This window comes from Malaclemys terrapin, chromosome 7 (genome assembly GCF_027887155.1).
Source record: "Malaclemys terrapin pileata isolate rMalTer1 chromosome 7, rMalTer1.hap1, whole genome shotgun sequence".
Classification (NCBI taxonomy): domain Eukaryota; kingdom Metazoa; phylum Chordata; order Testudines; family Emydidae; genus Malaclemys; species Malaclemys terrapin.
Window position 1 is genome coordinate 36036406 of NC_071511.1, and position 20306 is coordinate 36056711.

Here is a 20306-nt window from a genome sequence, read left to right on the forward strand (position 1 = left end):
CTGGGTCTATAAACTGAAATTATAATATCCAAAGTATAGTATATAGATTCATTGTTTTAGATTGACTACTACAATTGCCAATCCACAATTCTGGGCACTTCCACACCCATTTAAAATTTGCAATAATAAAAATACAATTGATGATGTTCAGAAGCTGTGCATATAGTTCTAAACCACCAATAAAAAAATAGCAATAGACTCAACTATGCCAGAGCTGACCCCTCCCCAAACAACTGGGGAAAACGATAAGGTATTAGTGCTGCGATTGGTACGTAAGGATATGGGGATGGCTGCAGAGGTCAGAGGTTAGCCTCTCATTTGGAAGGTGGGGCTATGGCCCATTCAGTACTTGGCCACTCTGCCGAGACTGCCAAGAAGGTGGCCAAAGTTTGGTTGAGGTGTTGGTGGCTCTCGACACCATTTACAAGGAACTGTACTGAGAAACAAATATTTCATTTTTTAAAAGGTTTTAATGAGGTTTTTGAAGCTTTCAGAGCAGGGCATTTAGCATTCTAATGGAAGATGTAGCAGATTTAGCCTTACAACATTTTGAAAATCCAAATCACTGTGTCTTGTTTGGCACTTATAATCTGTAGGACCCCTGTACATCACACCTATGGTCCCATTGATTCATGAGTAGGGGTTAGCCCAGGGGCGGGCAAATTTTTTGGCCTGAGGGCTGCATCCGGTTTCCAAAAGTGTATGGAGGGCTGGTTAAGGGAGGCTGTGCCTCCCCAAACAGCCAGAAATGGCCTGGCCCCTGCCCCCTATCGGACTCTCCCCCCCCCACCCTCACCCCTGTCTTGCCCTGATGGCCCCCACCAGGACTCCTTCCCCATCCACCCACTCCCTGTCCCCTGACGGTCCCCGGACCCCCTGCCGCCCCATCCAACCCCCGCCCCCCTCCTTCCTGCCTGCCTCATTGAGACCCTTGCCCCATCCAATCACCCCTTCTCCCTGTCCCTGACCGCCTCCGGAACCCCTGCCACCGACTGTCCCCCGCCATCCCATCCAACCCCCTCTCTCCTTCCTGACTGCCCCCCCGGGACTCCTGCCCCCATTCAATCCCCCTGTTCCCCACCCTCTGACTGCCCCGACCCTCATCCACGCCCCCGACCACCACCCCAAATTCCCCTGCCTTTTGTCCAATCGTCCCTGCTCCCTTACCACGCTGCCTGGAGCACCGGTGGCTGGCGGTGCTACAGCGGCGCCGCCCAGAGTAGCAGGACAGGCAGCCGCACCGCCCAGCTGGAGCCAGCCACGCCACCGCGCAGCACAGAGCACCGGGTTAGGCTGCAGCTCTGCAGCTGCACTGCCCCAGGAGCTCGCAGCCCCGCCACCCAGAGCATTGTGCCGGCGGTGGGGCGAGCTGAAGCTGCGGGGGAGGGGGCGAGCCTCTCGGGGCAGGGGCTCAGAGGCCAGGCAGGAGGGTCCCGCGGGCCGTAGTTTTCCCAGCTCTGGTCTAGCCCAAACTCTGAACTCTAATAGAAACTTCCATCTAAAGATCTTAAAGTGTTTTGCATTTTCTTAATGAATTTAGCCTTGTAACACCTTTGGATGGTAGGGAAATACTATTATCTATGTTTAACAGATGGGAAACTAAGACACAGCTAGGTTAAGTTCTTGCACAACATCATACTGAGAGCTTGTGGCAGGGATAGGAATACTCATAGCTTCCTGTGCTTACCCACCAACAGTCTTCCCCTCACTTATAGGTACTGCATAAGCTTTCACTGTACCTACTTTAGTATTCTGTTGATTTCCTTTGACTGAGAGGAGTCACGCTACAGAGATTTCAATTTCTACTCTTATTAAACTCATCAACTTTGAAGGCTACCCAGTGTTGTCGTATCTGGGATATTTTTCATTTTAGGTTCCCAATGTCCTGGTTTAGCCTTTATATTGATACTGACTGACTGGTAACAGGCCTTCAGCAAAGCAGGATTATTTTGTCTAATAGAACTCTACTAGTATCCATCATAGTAAATGCTACAATGAGTGTTTGCTTTGCTTGATATGAATGTCAGCTCCAGAAATGCCTGCCTGACATACTTTTCAGTTTCTGGTCATACCAGAAGCATATAAAACACTAAATCAATTTTCTTTCCTATCAAGCAGTTCCCACACACTAGCCAAGTAGAACATTAAACTGCCGTTCTTGTAATATATAATTGTGACGCTAAGACATAATAGATTCATACTCAAGTGCCAGGATTTCCATTTACTTAAGAAAATAATATCCAGCAAAATTTAGTTAGTAAGGAAGTGAATCAAAGCGTGAGGCAGAGGAGATAGGAAAGTATATTGTGCTTTAAGAGTCCTGCTCATTAATGTGAAATATCTGTTGTTGTTGTGTCTGTAGTATTCTGTTGTATTGGGTGTGTTGTTTTTTTTTAATAGTAAACCAATGTAATTTCTCTGATCAAACCTACATTATTTTTTTTCTGAAAGTATTTCCCCTGGGTTTTGCCTGTAATGGCAGAACATGCCTTTTTAGCAGCTTCTATGGATAGAACTGTTTCTGCACTAATGTATGTGTTTTGTTTTATTTATTTTTTTTTTTTTAAAATGGTACAGCTGTTGTGTGTAGACAAGCCCTGAATCATTTAGGTGCTTTTGAAAATCCAACCCAGCTCTTAGAAAGACATCCCATCTTGATTTAAAAACTCCAAGGGATGGAAAATCTGTCACACTTTTAACATATAATATTTTTAATAAGGTGGTTGTGTTCTCTCCCTCCCCCCCCCCCCCAAAAAAAAAGTTTTAAAGCAAGAAATTCAGAGTTTAAGGCTGTTTTTTAAAGAAACGTGAAGGCTTTAAGTTGCTGAACTCCCATTGAAATCTAGTGGAGGTCTGGTGCCTAACATCATTCAGCTCCTTGGAAAATTTCATCCTAAGTTTTGTTTTTGGTGTTTTTTTGCAAGCAGCCTTCAAAATGTGACCCTGTTATCAACACTTACCCAGATCCTGTACACCAGAAATTCCTTTTCTCCTAATTACTATACCTCATCTAAATTTCCATCAGAGACCACAAAATACATAACTTACATACTGTCTGTACACATTTAATCAACACTTCCTATCCACTTCACATCAAACGCCCTTCTAGTTCACTTGAGCAAAACACCATAATGTTCTCTTAATCACAAACAGAACTGCAATGCCTTTCCCATTTACCATACCTCACTGATCTAGAGAGTCCTCTATATGCACACTGGAAACATCGTTGGAGATACCTCATCCATGTTTCCTGTATGTCTCTAAGAAGGTCCTGCCTTCTATACATAGGCTTCAGATGCACTTTTATACCAGTCACTACACAAATTAGCCACAGAAGCCAGAGTACCACAGTGTCCGAGCACACAGATGTATTGTACACTATATGTCCATTGCAGAATACAATGCGAACTCTGAGTTATCTTGGTACTGAGTACAATTATGCCTAACAGTCGCGGTACAAGTTAGAAAAGGGACCTGCAAATAGGTATTATAGCCATCTATGTTTTCCAGTCCTACACAAGCCCATACAGCACCCATGAAAGCTTAATTTAACATTCATGTGTTCAGGCATATAAGTGAAAATTGAGCTTCTCCTTCCTGGCTTAAGATAAGCGTCTTACATGTGCTATGGGCATATGTGCTAGAAGTAGACAATACTGTAGTTCTGACCCAGGTTAGCATACATTATTCATGACTCTTGTCTCATAAAGTTGTTCTGTTCACTTTTCAGTATACTCAAATTCTTAGAATCTACCTACATACCGCCTTCCTATATATCAGAGATGGAAAAAGTTGCCAAACAAGGAGATACCGTTCTGGTGTCTGGAATGAAAACAGGGAGTTCCAAATTAAAAGCAAGAATACAGGAATCTGTTTATAAGGTAAGAAATTCACACGGTTCATTTATTTTTTTATTTTCATGGCAGAACTTCCCTGGAACCACATTAATTTTCCCTCCCATATTACTACATACTCCACTCCAACATCTCTTCCTTTATCAGCTACTGTAGCACTTCCCCCCTTTACCAATGGGTAGATTATGTGGCTTTTTCTGAGGTGATTGCCAATACTACTTCATTGATTTTTGCCCAGCACTCGGGATGAATAGTGCAGTTATCCTGTTCAATGGGCTCCCCAGATGATGTGGGTCCCAAAGCTAGTTTCTAAACCTGACTCTGTGACATGATGGTGTAGATATCTCGTTCCTATGTTATTTAGTTTGTTTTACAAAGGAATGCACTCCAAATTCACAATTTCTTTTCCTTCTCTTCGATCACTGGCTCTTCAGGGCAGAGACCGCCTTTCACTTTATGTTTATATGGCACCTAGTGCAGTGGGGCTCTCATTTCTCTAATCACTGTTGTAATACAAATACTAATAATAACATGAACTTACTGTGGTGTTGTGCAAGCCAGAAATAAGACAGTTTACTTTTGAAATCCCAAATTATGTAAGGTTCCCAGTTATAAAAACAGCTGTTCACTTGTAAACTGTGCAAACTTCTACTGGAAGTTGAAAAGTGATTATGAAAAGAAATGGCATCTTGGTATTCCAAGTTTATTGGCTTTGGATCAGAGCATAATGACACTTGGATATTTGCACAGTGCTTTGACATCATACATTTTTAAGTAAGTGCTGCTATTATTAATGTTTGATTATTAATATCCTTGGACAACATCTGCCAGATTCTGGCCTTCACTTAATGCTGTGCAGCATTGTGTAGCTCAACAGGGCCCTGATTCAGCAAGACACCTAAACACATGTGTATCTTTAAGCACGCAAATTATCAGCCTGACTAAAGTGGGGGACACACAGTTAGGTACCTTGCTGAAATGGAGCCTTGATCTACTACTGCTACCAAATAGAAGCATTCCCACTGCTCGGTGATTATCAGCATTCATTGTGGGATGAGGTTTTGGCCCTCTGGTTCCCTGTCAACAAATATTAAAGATTTATCTGATGGATTTTTTCTGTGTTGTGCATTTGTTGAATTGAGACCACCCCCTTAGTTCCCTGCATCATACCAATCCTCATTTTGTAATCAATTCTGCCTCATTAGATTCCAGTCTCTTAAAGCAGCGAGATCAAATGCTAATAAACAAGTGTGTTTAACTATAGCATTGGCCTTTTTCCCAGGTCTCCTATTGATTTATGCTATTTGTTTCTTTGTAATCTACAGTAACTGTGTTTTCATTTTAACCCTAGTAATGAAATTGTCCTTTCTGTTAGTACAATCTATTTAACAGACATTTATCCCTTTTTTTTTAAATGGGTTATTTCTTACAGGAATGTTTTGCATTTCATTAGTATTTTAAACTTTGCAATATTTTAATATTTTAACATTTCACTTACAGTATTTTTAAAAAATCCATCCAGTATCTGTATGCAATTACTTGATATATTGCCAGTTTCTCGATTAAACAAAATATATTGGTTTACGTTTTTCAGGTATTGGTTAAATAATCTACATCCTCTGAAAATATTGTTTAGAAGTACAAAAATAATAGTGTATCTTAAGGGCCATATTTTGGTTTCAGTGGTGCAATTGAAAAGTAATTCTGCTCTACTCCTTGCAATTACTCCAGATTCACACTATTGCTGATGAGATCAGAGTATGGCTGGTATTAGTAATGTTTATTTTTGCTGTGGTTCTTAGCCAGTTGTAGTTGGTTTTGTTTTTTGTCTTCGTATTTATTTTCTTCTGCATTGGTTCTGGCATCATTCTGTGAATTTTGATTGAAATAGTAGTATCCTGCTCAGAACTTTATATGACTTGCTTTATTACTATTGTCCTTAAATCTTTCACTGCTGCCAGACCACATGTGTTTTCAGTGGAACATCCCTCAAGCAAATGGAATAGAACAGAATTTGGTTTTGTGTAGTGTATAAGATTAGGAATATGCAATAAACAAAGGAGTTACACACACACATCATAGCAGTTTTAGAAGACATGTCAAACAAAGGTATGTTGGACCTCCCTGAAAAAAAATGCATTTCCAGATCTCAGATTATCCATTGTGTGCTTGCCTCCAAAAATCGTAGGGTGGGACGCATTCTCCACAAGATTAAATTCTCCACTTCATCCTTCTGCAGCATTGCTGAACAATATATAATTTGGAATTGCTTCCTTGTTTGAGCTGCTGCAGGGACAAGCTTTTTGCATCTGCAGCTATTGCAATGTGTGACAGGCAGTCAGCAAATTCTAAAGGGCCACAGAATTTGTGGGCTGTGCCAGGAAGCAGAACATAATTTATGGCTGAATTCTTGCACTGAAATCCTGACTCCACTGAAGTCAGTGGCAAAATTATTGACTTTTTTGGGCCCAGGATATCACCCAGGTTCTTGGTGTTTGTCCCACTATCCAGGACAGTAAACCTGAAAGTTGGAAGGACAGAGCACTACATTTTGCAGCTTCAGTGTGATCACTGCTGTATGGCCACTTTCATTTTTTTGTAAACACTTTTTGGCATGTCTTTGGGCTATAAAGGCAAATCATAGAATACCAGGGTTGGAAGGGACCTCAGGAGGTCATCTAGCCCAACCCGCTGCTCAGCAGGACCAATCCCCAGACAGATTTTTGCCCCAGATCCCTAACTAGCCCCCTCAAGGATTGAACTCACAACCCTGGGTTTAGCAGGCCAATGCTCAAACCACTGAGCTATCCCTCCTCTCAGATATAAATGGCTTGCATAAAAAGGAAAGGATATAAGACAGATCCATCTATACACAAGTAAATTAAATTCCCTGTTAATAAAAAAAATCCCAAGAATTTCCTATTACCCTGCACCTTCTTATTTTTTTCCTATTAAGAATAAACCAAAATATGAACAAACTTCAGTGCACCGAGCCTCCTAAGTTGTTCTACCTGGATATGCAAAAGACCATAAGGAGAGAACATCTGATCGTAAGGGGAAGCATGATTTAGTGGCTGAAAGCACACATGATTCATGAACTCTTCACTATGTATATTTTCCTGGCTGCAGCAATGTGGACTAATTACTTATACACTCTATGCCTCAGTTTCCCTATCTGTGAAATGGCATTAGTATTCCATTGTTGTGTTGTGAAGTTTATTAATGTCAGTAAAGAACTTTAAGGTTCTTGATTGGAAAATGATATACATTTTAAATTATTATTTGCTAATTGAGAAATTTAATCACTTCCTGGTGTAACCACTGTTTAGTAGACTTTTCTACACAGAGTCAGTTCTCAAAGTGCTTAAACCATGCCATGGCCAGTTGGATTGAGCTGGAGGTCAGAGACAGCGTTATTCACCTGGAAACTTTACTGCTGGTAGTACTGGCTATGCCAATGCACTCTGCAGCACTGTTGGCACCAGTTTGTGCAAGGCACACATTACAGAGCAAGTTAATTCGTGGCAAGCCAGGGTGAATCTATAGCACACCAGCTCTCTGTGAATCAAGTTCCATGTGGACACCGCTGCGGCGCACAGAAAGTTAGCATACTATGCTTTCAAATGTAGCATGTTTAAGCCAAGCCACACTCCAGGACTTTCAGTGTACTGTAGCAGTGTCCACACGGGATGTTACTGCATCGCAAGATGATGTGCTATAGAGTCACACCCTGGCTTGCTACACAGTAACTCACCCTGTAGCCTCTCACATGGCAATACATGTTACTTTGCCAATAAACTAAAACTGGCCTCCTTCAAGCTTCCTTGAGTATTTAACAGTTTTCCTCCTGAAAGCCTCACTTTTCTCTTCACCTCTCCACCCTCAAGAAATGTAATTTGTTAAAGCCTGCAGTTCTATGTGTAACATTTTTAATCATGGCCAAAGATTGGAATATACGTGGGGGGTTTTAAATGTGTGATGAGGTTAAAAAAAAATGTCCAGTACACCTCTACCCCATATAACGTGACCCGATATAACACGAATTCGGCTATAACGCGGTAAAGCAGTGCTCCGGGGATCAAAGCAAGTTCGATATAACACCGTTTCACCTATAACGCGGAAAGATTTTTTGGCTCACGAGGACAGCATTGTATCGGGGTAGAGGTGTACCTAAAAAATGGAAAAAACACTCTTAAGTCTATCTGGTAAATATGTAAATGCCAGTTCTTCATAAAAGTACTTTGCATCTGATGCATCCGAATGTCTCTTCTGAAGCATTTCAAAACTGTCATGCAATTAGAGAATTTAAATGTTTGCTGCACTGTAGTGTAAAAAGAAAAACACCGGTAGCAAATACATACTACGTTTGTCCTATTCTGGGAAGTCGTATTAAAAAAAAAAAAAATCTGTAACAGTTTGGTATGATGCATGGTACTGTACAGACTTTTGGAGTGCTGCTACATTTAATCTGTTTGGACCCTTATAAAAATGCTCCCTGCAGAGCACAAATAGATACAAATGTTTATGATACACTTACTTTTTTTCCAGCGCTGCAGAAGATGTGTACATTCTTTCACTGAAATCCAGTATTTTTCTGTCTAGTCATGTGATATTCTTAGCCATCGATATTTATTAAATGGTACACTTCAAACAAGCCCAAAGCCCCAGAAGTGTGCCAACATTAAGATTTTTCAAGTTATGAAATTTTGAAAGCAATTGTGGAAGGCTTTATGAAAACACTGGTTGATCTTAAATAAGAGGTGTACAACAAGTACTGTTGTAATGATTAGAGAGGAATGATTGTCACCAAAATATTTTGATTACCTTGTCTCTAACACCCTGCCAGTTTTATTTATTTATTAATTTATTTATTTTTGCTTGTCTTCTTTCATGGTCAAATAATCCTCATCTCTGTATATCTGAGACCTCATCTTTGTATTCATCACTTGACATTTTACACATTAATCATTAAGTTAACTGTTGATTGGTTTGACCCTGCTCAGATATCTTCAAATGTCTCGTTTTGCTTATCTCCTTTAGTATCCATTGCTGATGGTGCAAGTGAAGCTGTGCTTCTGTGTACCACTACGTGCTCTGAGTTCTATTGCCATTAGAAAAGTGGTGGTGTTAAACTGTTCTTCAGGACAGAAATAACTTTATACATATTTTTTATTTGTGGATTATGAAGCTTTTTTTAAATGGGTATATTTGTTACTTTAAAATGTGGCTTTTTTTTTTTTTTTTTTAACCAATAGAATGTACATCCTGCAGAAGTCAGGTTGCTTATTTTGGAAAACATTCTTCTAAATCCAGCTTATGATATCTACCTGCTGGTAGGAACATCACTTCAATATAAAGTTCAGAAAATAAGACAAGGCAAGATTACAGGTTTGTCTTCCTCCATTTTTCTTAATATTCCACATTCAGTGTGAATTTTTCACCTATGAGTAGAAAATTAAAATATTGTGTACACTGATAAGGAAATGGTCTTAAATTCACCTTAGATTGTTAAACTTTCATAATTAAAATTATGATGAGATATCCTTTATCTCCCTCCCTTTCTCTTATCATGCAAACACTTATGCATATGCTTATCTTCTATGTAGGAGTAGTCCTATGCATAAATTTGAGCACATACATAACATTTTGCAAGTTTGGGATGCAGGTCTGTCTTATTCAAACGTGTTCATCTGTCTTTCATATTGGGGAAACATTTGAATTTTTAGTACATTTGTTTTCCACAGAAAGGCCTCATTCACTTTGTGAAATGCCTGATTTAGATGTTACTCCATTTTCTTGGCAAATTAATATGAAAATTGGAGAAAGGTTGAACTAGCTGCATATCAATTTCAGAGAATGAGGAGATTTGTTTATAAGATACAGGTACAAGTACAAGAAACTTGCAATATTGTTGATGGGAGTTATTTTAAGAAACCAGATATGAAATCATGTATTCACTTAGACCTACTTCAACACTCTAGCTGGCAGTATGGCATGCAGCAGCATGGATTTCAGTTGCTCATGTAAAAAGTTCCTTTTGCCAAGACCAGAAATTGGTCTGATGTCATTCTCCTTTAAGCAGGAAGGCAATTTTAGTTGGAGCCTTCAGCAATGGGAACAAAATATTATTTTATTCATCTAGCTTAGATTATGCTTCATGCCCGGGTGTAGAAAATGCATTTTCTACAAAACTATTTAAAGCGCCAATTTAATGTGTGCTAGGCATCAAATAAAAAATTAATCAGTAATAATTAACAGGGTCCAAACAGTGACACATTAGCTTGTGTTGTTTCATGTGTCTTCTTGCTTCATGTACAGAATTAATGATGCCTTCAGATCACTATGAACTGCAGCTTCAGAACAACATCCTTGGTCCTGAGGGAGATCCAGCTCGGCCTGTTGCCAAGTTGGATCAGGCAACATCAACGGTAACTGCATTGCAGCAGGGACAAATTAACCTAGTGCTGGGGCACAAAAATATCCTTTCTGTGGAGTGCTCAATGCCTGCTGTCAGGAGGCAGATTTTCCACTCTCTGCCACATACCAGGATAAAACTATCCATGCTTTGCCCAGTGGTCTGAAAATCAGCACTAGCTGACTGGTGTAGAAAGCAACACTGCTGTGAGTTCAGTCATACCACAGTCCAGATACCTTAACGTGCTCTTAGAAATTAGGGCTTTCGGCCTGGAAAAGATCCATTAAATTATCTTGCCTGTTACCTTAGTGGGAGGGAGGAGGAGGGAGAGTGTGTGTGTGTGTGTGTTGTAAACCAGTATATTCTGGAAATGCTCACTCTTAAGGGAGCTAGCATTTTTGTGTCCTTCTTTTCAGGAACATGGAGTCAGTTTTAAATAGCCATGAAAGCAGTCCCAGACAGAAGTTAGTTTTAATGTTCTTCTTTCAAAGCCTTTTAGTTCCTTGACTGAGATTGCAGGTATTCGCATGCAAGGTGCTTCCAGATTACCAAACAGCACTATCTATGTTGTGGATCCTGGATATTTAGGTTAGTATTTGCTGTTGTTCTTCCGAGTGTTTATTTCTTTAACAAATTCTCAAACTATATACCTGTATCAATGCCTCTGTGCAGTATCGGTGCATATGGTATCTAAGTCCCTGTACCTGCTCACATATATATATTATAGTATAGTAGAAATGTCTTTTTAATAAGAAAATGTTTCATATTAAATAATTTTGGCTTTAACTATTGATTTCCTCTGTTTCCCCACCATTAGTCTTTAGCAATTAAAGCACATCTTTAAATTTTATGAACCAAAATGTTTGTGAATATATGATACATAATAGTTCATCACATAAATGGCCTTCTGGTCTATGCTGTTGAATGTTTTCTGTTTTACAGGATTTACAATTCATCCTGGTGACAGATGGGTCTTAGAAACAGGCAGACTTTATGAAATTACAATAGACGCATATGACAAATCAAGCAATAAAGTGTATTTATCTGATGTAAGTGCAGTGTTGGTATGTTTCTATTCTGTGTTACTGGATGTTGTGTATCTAGCAAATCTGTGAAAAATTTTGTGCAATTAGCTAAGCAACCCTTTACTTATACAGACGTGGAAAGTTATAAATTTTTTGTTGTTACAAAGCATGCTGGGTCACTCTGTCGGGACACATCTTTGCACATGTGACAGAAAAACTGAGAGAATGTTGGCGGGCGTGCTGCATCTCTGCAAGTTTATGATAGAATGAAACTTCCAAACCAGTGCAGCCAGTAAGGATGAGCACCGAGTGTAGTTAGCAGACATTTTCAAGATATTAAATCTTTTTTGAACCTCTTGTCAAAGGTGTTTCTTCTCTAGTTTTATGGAGTAAGTTTACATGATTACACAGATGTAACCGCCAGTGTAGATGCAACATATATTGACAGGAGGAGTTTTTCTTCCAGGGTAGGGAGAACACCACCATAGGGGGGAGGGATAGCTTGGGGTTTGAGCATTAGCCTGCTAAACCCAGGGTTGTGAGTTCAATCCTTGAGGGGGCCATTTAGGGAGCTGGGATAAAAATCTGTCTGGGGATTGGTCCTTCTTTGAGCAGGGGGTTGGACTAGATAACCTCCTGAGGTCCCTTCCAACCCTGACAGTCTAAGACTGTCTAAGTACATCAGCTGCACCAACACCAGCACTCTTCTGTCGGCATAGCTGTGTATACACAGGGGGGGGTTTGTTGCCATAGCTATGTTGTTCAGGGGTGTGGTGTTTTCACACCCCATTCCACATAGCTACACCGGTGTAAATTTTAACCCAAATTATGAAGAAATTTGTTGTTAGGGAAATAGTTCATATATTTCCTTGCGTATTAAGGATGACAGAATAGAGAAATTGTAAATTGGAGGTTGTAAAATCTGAATTGATTAGTTTAGTGGTAGAAGTAGTGATGTCCTTTCCCGCAACATTAGAGGTTGTTTTTGATGGAAATAAATTCTCTTAAATTATGATGATAGAAGTGTTTTTGGATGCTAGTACTCTGTCCCACAGGAAACCAATAAGATGATCTTGACGCACTGGATGATGTCTGTCTTAAAGGGGGGAAAAAGCCCTCTTATACCCCTGAATTTCAGATAAGCTTGTTAAACTATATATAGTTATACAATGTAACTTTATAACATTTGTTTACATTTATTTATATGTCAACATTTTCAAACTTCAGTACCTCAGGTTAGGCATCTGAATCCATATTCATTCACCTACATGAATGTTCTGTTTTGGAAGCTGTCTGCTCAGCACATCTGAAAACCTTATGTAGCTTTCTAATCTCAAGCATCTAAACTTGGAAATTTTAGCTTAATCTTATTTATTTGTCTGAGAGCAAGGTTGGATATTTGGGGATTTATTTGTTTGTAAGTTGACCATATATGTGTAGTGTGACTTTTTTTCTGGTTGGATTTTCTGATTATTATTTTTTTTTAACAAAATAATATTTTTTGCTGTTCTGAAATGTATTCCTCAATGTTGTTAATCCCTGGCAACACATAAGCAATATATTTTAATTTCAGAATATCAGAATTAATACAGAATTGTCTGAAGAATATTTTGAGATTTTGAAATCCTCTCTGAATGGATCATATCACTATGTGAAAGCAATAAAGAAGGGTCAAACTATTATCGATGCTGCTTTAACATCTGTAGTAGATCAGGTATGTCTTACTAAAAAATGTTCTCGTTTGCTCATATGCTTAGAAAAATTATCAAGTACATACACATCAGAATCTTTTTATTGGTATACTCCTCTGAAAGCAAAAATAGGAATTACATGACTAAGCCACACAAAAATAAGAACATATATAAATGGACGAGGGGGCAGAGCCTGAATTTCTTACTTAAGCAAAATGCTCAACAAAGTGTTTTTGTTCTGTGTTTATACAGTGCCTAACACAATGGGGTCCTGGTCGGTAGGTGGGACTCCTGAATGCTACAAAAATAGAAAGAATGAATAATAGATGTTTTGCCTGAGTAAAGTTGCAAGATTGATTCCTCGTTGTGTGCCATTTACCGCTTGTTTAGAGTGATTGAAATGCACTGCTCTGAATTTCTTCTCTGGTAGCTATCCGGAATACGTGGGCATGTCTTGTAGCAGGGTGCTGACTAAGGGCCCAGTCACATACTCTGAGTAAATGTCAAGGCTTACTACTGTGTGAGGGAAATTCTGACTCACTGTGCCATGTCCTGGCCCTGCTTTGCATTACATTACATTTTGGGACACTTTCTGTCATTTGATAAGTGATCATTAAATGCTAGAAAGAAGACCTGCCAAACATACCAGCCTACAAGCCTCTTAAAAATGAATATTGATTAAACTTTTCTGCTCCCTGGCCAGTCGTGGTGGCTGCCAAGTATGCAGCCACCAGGGCACTTCAGTTTGGGAGGGTTCCTCCCCATTCAGCGATTTGGTTTTATGTCTGAAACTTGATGGGGTTCAAATACTGAGACACATTTGTTCTCAAATCTCTTCCTAGCTGCTCCTTGAAAGTGATGAACCAATTCCACCCTCTGCTTCAGGCAGTCGGCCTCTCTCTGTCAGCTTTTCTGAAAAGACCTCCCCAAGGTCTGCGAGACTTGCAGTGTTTTCAGAACCCCAGCAGGAGTAACAGCAGGGGGAATTACATCTTCATTGGGAATCATAGTCATGGAAGGCTCTTGATGGCAACGTAACAGCCAGTTTCAGAGTATGGTATTAAGAATCCCTTCCTTGGGCATAGATGCATTATTCTCCAACTACAATCTGTCCCTTTCCCACTGAACAGACTGTAGTAGGAAGGGGCTGAGCAGGGTGTGAAGAAGGGTTATGAAGTACAAGGAGTGGAGAAGGGATAAGTGGGCTCCTTGTTACTTAATTTGCCAGTAAATTGCGATGTTCATCTATGGCTCCAGAGTAATGACAGTGGTATATCTAATATAGAGTAGGCATTGTTCCAATGAGTTGCTAATTTGCTCACAGGAAGTGCAGAGCAAATAGTAAAAAAAAAAAAAAAAAAAGATGCTAAATATATCCTTTTGTTTGTGTGTGTGTGTTTCCTCAGTAACCTATTTATAAATAAACACACAATTTTCTTTTAACAAGTGCTATGAATGTCATTTATAATTGTACATGCTGTTACTTATTATAGGATGGAGGTGTTCATACATTGCCTGTACCAGTACGAAACCAGCAAGAAGTTGAAGTTTATGTTCCCATTATCCTTTCACCGAGCATTTTGACATTTCCATGGCAGCCAAAGGCAGGAGCCTATCAGTACACAATAAAGGTATGCTAAGGAAGCCATCTAAATGCAGGAAGTGTCACTCTGGAAGATTTAGGCCAGTAGTTGTTTGGGGAAACTGCTGCTACATATTATCTCCGGTTGCTGCAGGCATATTTACGTTAAAAGTGTGTTTGGTGGCATTTCACTGGAGTTCAAGTGCACTGCTTTAAAAAGAGTTGCATCTTTGTTATTTTTGTCTCTGTTATCGGTACCTTTTAAAGTAAAGCATAATTACAAAAAAGTCAAACTTAACGATAATTGAGTGTGACAGATTTCAGGCAATGAGAGAGGCACTTAATTTATTGCAAATAGGTTCCCTGAATTAGTTGGCATAGTGACTGCCAAGAAGCCATCTTAAGATGGCTAGTCCCTAGTGCATTAATGTTGGCATCCTTCATTCCCTGCCTATCTCCCTGGCTGTACCAATAACATGGTTATTGGACGGCAAAGGCCACAGCTTTCTTTACGGTAGATTTAACAACAGGGGTTTTTTTTAATTCTCCTCTTTCTTGTGCTCCTCCTGTCCTTCTCATGCTACCATGCTTGCCAAGGAACACTATTAAATCAAACCATATTTTGAATGTGCTCCACTGGAACCTTTTTGTATACTGCTTACAAAATCAAAATTTGAACCCTTGAGGTGGTCGCTAAATGAAGATTCCCCAACACATTTCGCCTCAAAAATATTACATGTGCAGTTCCTATCTATCCACTTGGCATATGTGTGCGCTGAGATACGAGTCTTTTCTCTGATCAAACTGTCCAGGAAAAGATACAAAGCAGCGTACATATGGTAAAACAAGAGATTTGAATGGTTTATTTTTGCACTTTGTATAGGGCCAAATTCTGCTCTTCCACAGTGGAATGACATCATTGACTTCATTGGCTTCAACTGGATTTTCACCTGTGAGAGACCAGAATTCAGCTCATACTCTGTTACCTTATACATAACCATGTAAAAATGCCCAGCACTTTTGCACATTTCTATTACATTGCTCTAACTCAAGTTTGTTGTCCCCTATGGAGAGTTGAACATTTGGCACATGCTCTTTCAAAATGTTCCTTTGTTTCTTCTTATAATCTTTTTTTTGTGTGCCATGGTGGTGGCATTGGTTACATTGATTTTCATAAAAAATAAATCTTTAGATGTTCTGCTTTGATTTTCTTAAATTATAAAGTGGGTCTACTGAAAAGTTTTACCTAATCTACATTTACAGCAGCACTGTATTAATTTAGATGGAATAAAGCGGCCCACAGAGTCACAGGGATTACAGTGATCCTAACTGTCCAACAGTAAACAAGGTTTGGGGTTTGGTGTACAGAGGCCTCAGCCTGCTTGGTACCATGGCAAACATGCCATGATAAATCATTGTTAACAATTTATTGAAAATACAGAAAAGGAGGAGGGGGGAAGGTTTTGAAATGTAAAGCATTTGAAATATAAAATATTGAATAAGGCTTTCATTTTAAGCATACCCCATGTTCCCTTTCCCTTTAGCTGGAGAAAGTCGTCGTTGTCTTCTTCTTTTTCCTTTATGCAGCTATTCCTGGTGAGAGTCATGGTGGCAGCATGGAGAGTAGGGAGGACCAGACCTCCTTTTCCTCCACAACAGGTTCCAGCTCCTCCTGGGGGATTCTCCAGCGTTCCCAGGCCAGCCGGGAGATGTAATCCCTCCAGCATGTCCTGGGTCGACCTCAGGGCCTCTGCCCAGTGGGACATGCCCGGTAGAGTTTCAATGGAAGCCCCTGAGGGGGCATCCTTATTAGGTGCTTGAACCATCTCAACTGGCTCCGCTTGATCCAGAGGAGTAGCGGCTCTATTTTGAGGCCCTCCTGTATAGCCGAGCTCCTCACCCTATGTCGAAGAGTAAGCCTAGCTACTGAGTGGAGAAAACCTCATTTCCGCTGCTTGTATCCGCGATCTTGTCCTTTCGGCCATTACCCAAAGTTCTTGAGCATAGGTGAGGATGGGGACGTAGATTGACCTGTAAACAGAGAGCTTGGGTGAGAACTTGGCTCCCACTTCACCATCATGGATCAGTACAGCGCCTGCATTGCTGCCGCATCAATCCGCTGGTTGATCTCATGCTCCCGTTTGCCATCACTCGTGAACAAGACCCCTAGATATTTGAACTTATCCACTAGGGGAAGCTGCTCCCCCCTCACCTGAAGAGAGCAGTTCACTTTATTCTGGGAGAGGATCATGACCTCTGATTTGGAGGTGCCGATTCTCATCCCAACCGCTTCACACTCAGCAGCGAAACTTTGAGTGAGCATCTGAGATCGCAGTCTGATGAAGCAAGAAGGACAACATCAGTTGCAAACAGGAGAGATGCCACCTCTGAGTCCCTCTACCAGATACACTCCATAGCTTGGCTGTGCCTTGATATCCTGTCCGTGAAAATCACGAACAGCAGTGGAGACAAGGCACATTCTTGGTAGAGTCCAATGCCCAGCTTGCACGAACTCGACTTGATGCCCAGAATACGAGCGCAGCTCTCACTCCGAGAATAGAGGGACAAGATAACACACAAAAGCGGCACTGACACCTCATACTCCCACAGCACTTCCCACAAGACATCTCGTGGAACGTGGTCATATGCTTTCTCCAGGTCTACAAAACAAAGATAAACTGGATTAGCATATTCCCACGACTCCTCAAGTATCTGCGAGAGAGCAAAGAGCTGGTCCATTGTTCCACGGCTGGGATGGAATCCATATTGTTCCTCCTGAATCTGAGGTTCAGCTAGTGGGCGTAACCTCCTCTCCAGCACCCTGGCACAGGCTTTGCCAGGGAGGCTGAGGAGTGTGATCCCCTATAGTTGTAACACACCCTCTGGTCTCCTTTCTTAAAGATTGTGACCACCACTCTGGTTTGCCAGTCTGGAGGTACTGCACCCGCCTTCCACGCAACATTGAACAGGCGCGTTAACCATGACACCCCAACATTGTCCAGTGATTTCAGCATCTCCAGGCAAATCTTGTCCACCCCTGCTACCTTACCACTACGAAGGCACTTTACCGCCGTATTGACCTCAGCATCAGAAATAGATCCGATCTCACCGGAGGTGTCCAGTGCTGCCTCCTGGAAGGGGGGCATGTCCATCGAGTTGCGGAGTTCCTTAAAGTGCTCCTTCCACCTCTCGGACAGTCTCCTTAGTCGAAGTCAGTGTTTCACCACCCTTACTGAGTACAGTCTGCGCAACGTCCCGCTGACCCCTTCTAAGGCGACGAATGGTTTGCCGGAACACCTTTGAGGCCATCTGGTAATCATTATCCAAAGTCTCTCCAAACTCCTCCCAAGCCTGGGCTTTTGCTTCAACAACCACCCCAGCTGCAGCACTTTTAGCCAGCCAGTACCTCTCAGCCATAACAGGAGTCCGGTTCGCGAGCATTGCTCGGCAGGTCGCCTCCTTTGACTTGTCAGCTTCCCTCACCACTGGAGTCCACCAGCAGTCCTAGGGTTGCCACCATGACAGGCACCAACCGCCTTCAGGACACAGCTTTTCGTGGCTGCTTCAATGACTGAGGTCCTGAACAAGGTCCACTTGGACTCAAGGCCCAAGACCTCACCTGGAATACAAGAGAGGTTCTTCTCCTGAAAGTATTTAGAAAGGAAAAAACACATTTCACAGTTTTAGATGATATTAAGGATGGTAATAACTGTCCTTTTGGGGAAAAAGACGTTAGTTGAGATGGGCTGTTGTTATTGCTGCTGCTGTTAAAATGCTGTTTCCTAAGAAGTCAAAATAAGAAAACACATAAAAAGGGAGAGAAAAGAACAGCAAAGATAGAAAATGCAGCTTCTGTCTCTGATGTTAACTCTCACTTCTGATCTTACTGCTGGAAAAACACAGACATAGCACATGGTCTTATCAGCCACTCCAAGACCTGGCAAACTTGTTACCAGTATTGGACTGTTTAGGACATTGCTTTGAGCTGCCTCTTTCTGGTCACAGGTGTACAGCAGTGTTGCAAAATATGCAGTCTTGCCGGCTAAGCCAGACTCTTGTGGCAGCCAGAATAGTGAAGCTCACTCCAGGAACCAATTTTTCTCCCAAAGTCTCTTTCTTTAAGAACCCCAAAAGGAAGTGATGGGTGGAATAATCCACCCCCTCGTTATTTTGTCCATCAGTTAGACCTAATGTCAGACGCAGGTATTTTGATTCATTGATTTCCGGTCCTCTGCTCCTCATGTTTACCAGTCATAATCTTAACACAGTTCTTGTATTATAACAGGAAGCCTTTTTTCTGTTTACTAATTCAGTCTTTCTATCTTGCTTTTCCCATCATTGCTTGTTGTAATAGGCTATTGTGACATTTCATGAACTTTCACTTCTCATGGCTTCCCTCACAATTAGGGCAAATTTGTAGGCTTAATTATCACAACAGCAGTTAGTGCTCAGTTACAATTGGTTATTAATTACAGTAGACAGATTATTACTGCCATTCTTGTTTTCGGATTAGTCTCCACCTCTTGCTCAGTGGGTTTTAAGTCAAGGAATAAACGCCCAGAGATTTTGGTGGGCTTTGGACTAGTCCCAAAGCTTGTTTAATCTCTGAAAAGTGTTTCTGCCCAAATAGCATCATAGGGATTCCATGTTTATTTTATGTCACTGATTTCATGATTTCTAAACGGGCTCTTAATACATGTAAAAAGAGAGTTTAAACATCTTTTTATTTTACTTACTTTAGAAAAGCCAAGTGTCAGCCCTACAAAGCTAGGAATCTGAAAGTCAAGTTGTGTTCTTTCTGGCTTGTGCATCATCAGTAATACAAATTGTGCGAGGTGGGCCCAGTGAACAAGTCCATGGATGATGTGCAAGTCAGGATAGAATCCAGTTTATTCTCCCTGAGCTGGCCAGTAGTAACTAGAGTAAAATGTAGCAACACTTTTTTTTTTGGCTGCCTGGTAAGAAGATGTGACTCTGTGTACACATAAGAAGGTAACATTTTTACAGTCAGTCTTCTGACTATTTTAAGTGAAGCTCTGTTTATCCAGATATACCTGATGTCTCCAAAGCATTTTGAATGAATAATTCTGCATTATCCTAAGGAATCCGAGCTTTCACCCTTCTTGACTGAGCCTATTTCCCCTAGTCCCACTCCAACTGTTGCCTATTTGGCCAGTAGTTTTTCTTTTTTTTTTTTTTTTTTCTGATGATTTTCTGTTAATGGGCCATCCAGAAGCCCATGAGAGAAAAGGAACTACCATATTAAATTGGTTCCTCTTTGATTCTTTTGGAAGAGTCTACTTGCATGTGTCTCAGCTGCTCCTCCTTTTAGACCTATGATTACTGCCCACATGAATCTTGTTTTTCATTGTACTTTGTTTACATCAGTTGAATCATGAAACTGTTTATAGAAAATGTTTACTATGCTACAGAAATTAACCCCCACATAATTTGAAGCTTCTTGCCATAGGACATTATTCTCATTATGGAACATTGTCTCACAAGTCAACCATAGCATGTGGAGAGGGACACCTGGGTGATAGAGAAAAAGATGTTTTTTTAAAAAATGCAAATTATTCTCAGTACTTTCTGCTGTGCAGCAAGATGTTGCCACAGAATTATTTTTGTAACTTACCATAATGCTGTTTAAAAACTATGAATTCTATAGCAATGGTTTTCTTTATATAAAAATGTTACAGATTGAGAATGACAGTGTTATTTTGATGGGGCAAACTCTTC

The 20306-nt window shown here is 40.7% G+C and overlaps 1 protein-coding gene across 1 annotated transcript in view; it reads left to right on the forward strand.

Annotated features, from left to right (window-relative positions):
• Positions 1-20306, forward strand: part of NUP210 (nucleoporin 210) — a 113001-nt gene that overhangs the window by 25958 nt on the left and 66737 nt on the right. Inside the window, exons 5-11 of the mRNA XM_054033911.1 lie at positions 3731-3881; positions 9110-9242; positions 10173-10331; positions 10789-10857; positions 11212-11318; positions 12868-13008; positions 14479-14616. Coding sequence (XP_053889886.1) covers positions 3731-3881; positions 9110-9242; positions 10173-10331; positions 10789-10857; positions 11212-11318; positions 12868-13008; positions 14479-14616 — 898 coding nt within the window. The remainder of the gene's footprint in view (positions 1-3730; positions 3882-9109; positions 9243-10172; positions 10332-10788; positions 10858-11211; positions 11319-12867; positions 13009-14478; positions 14617-20306) is intronic.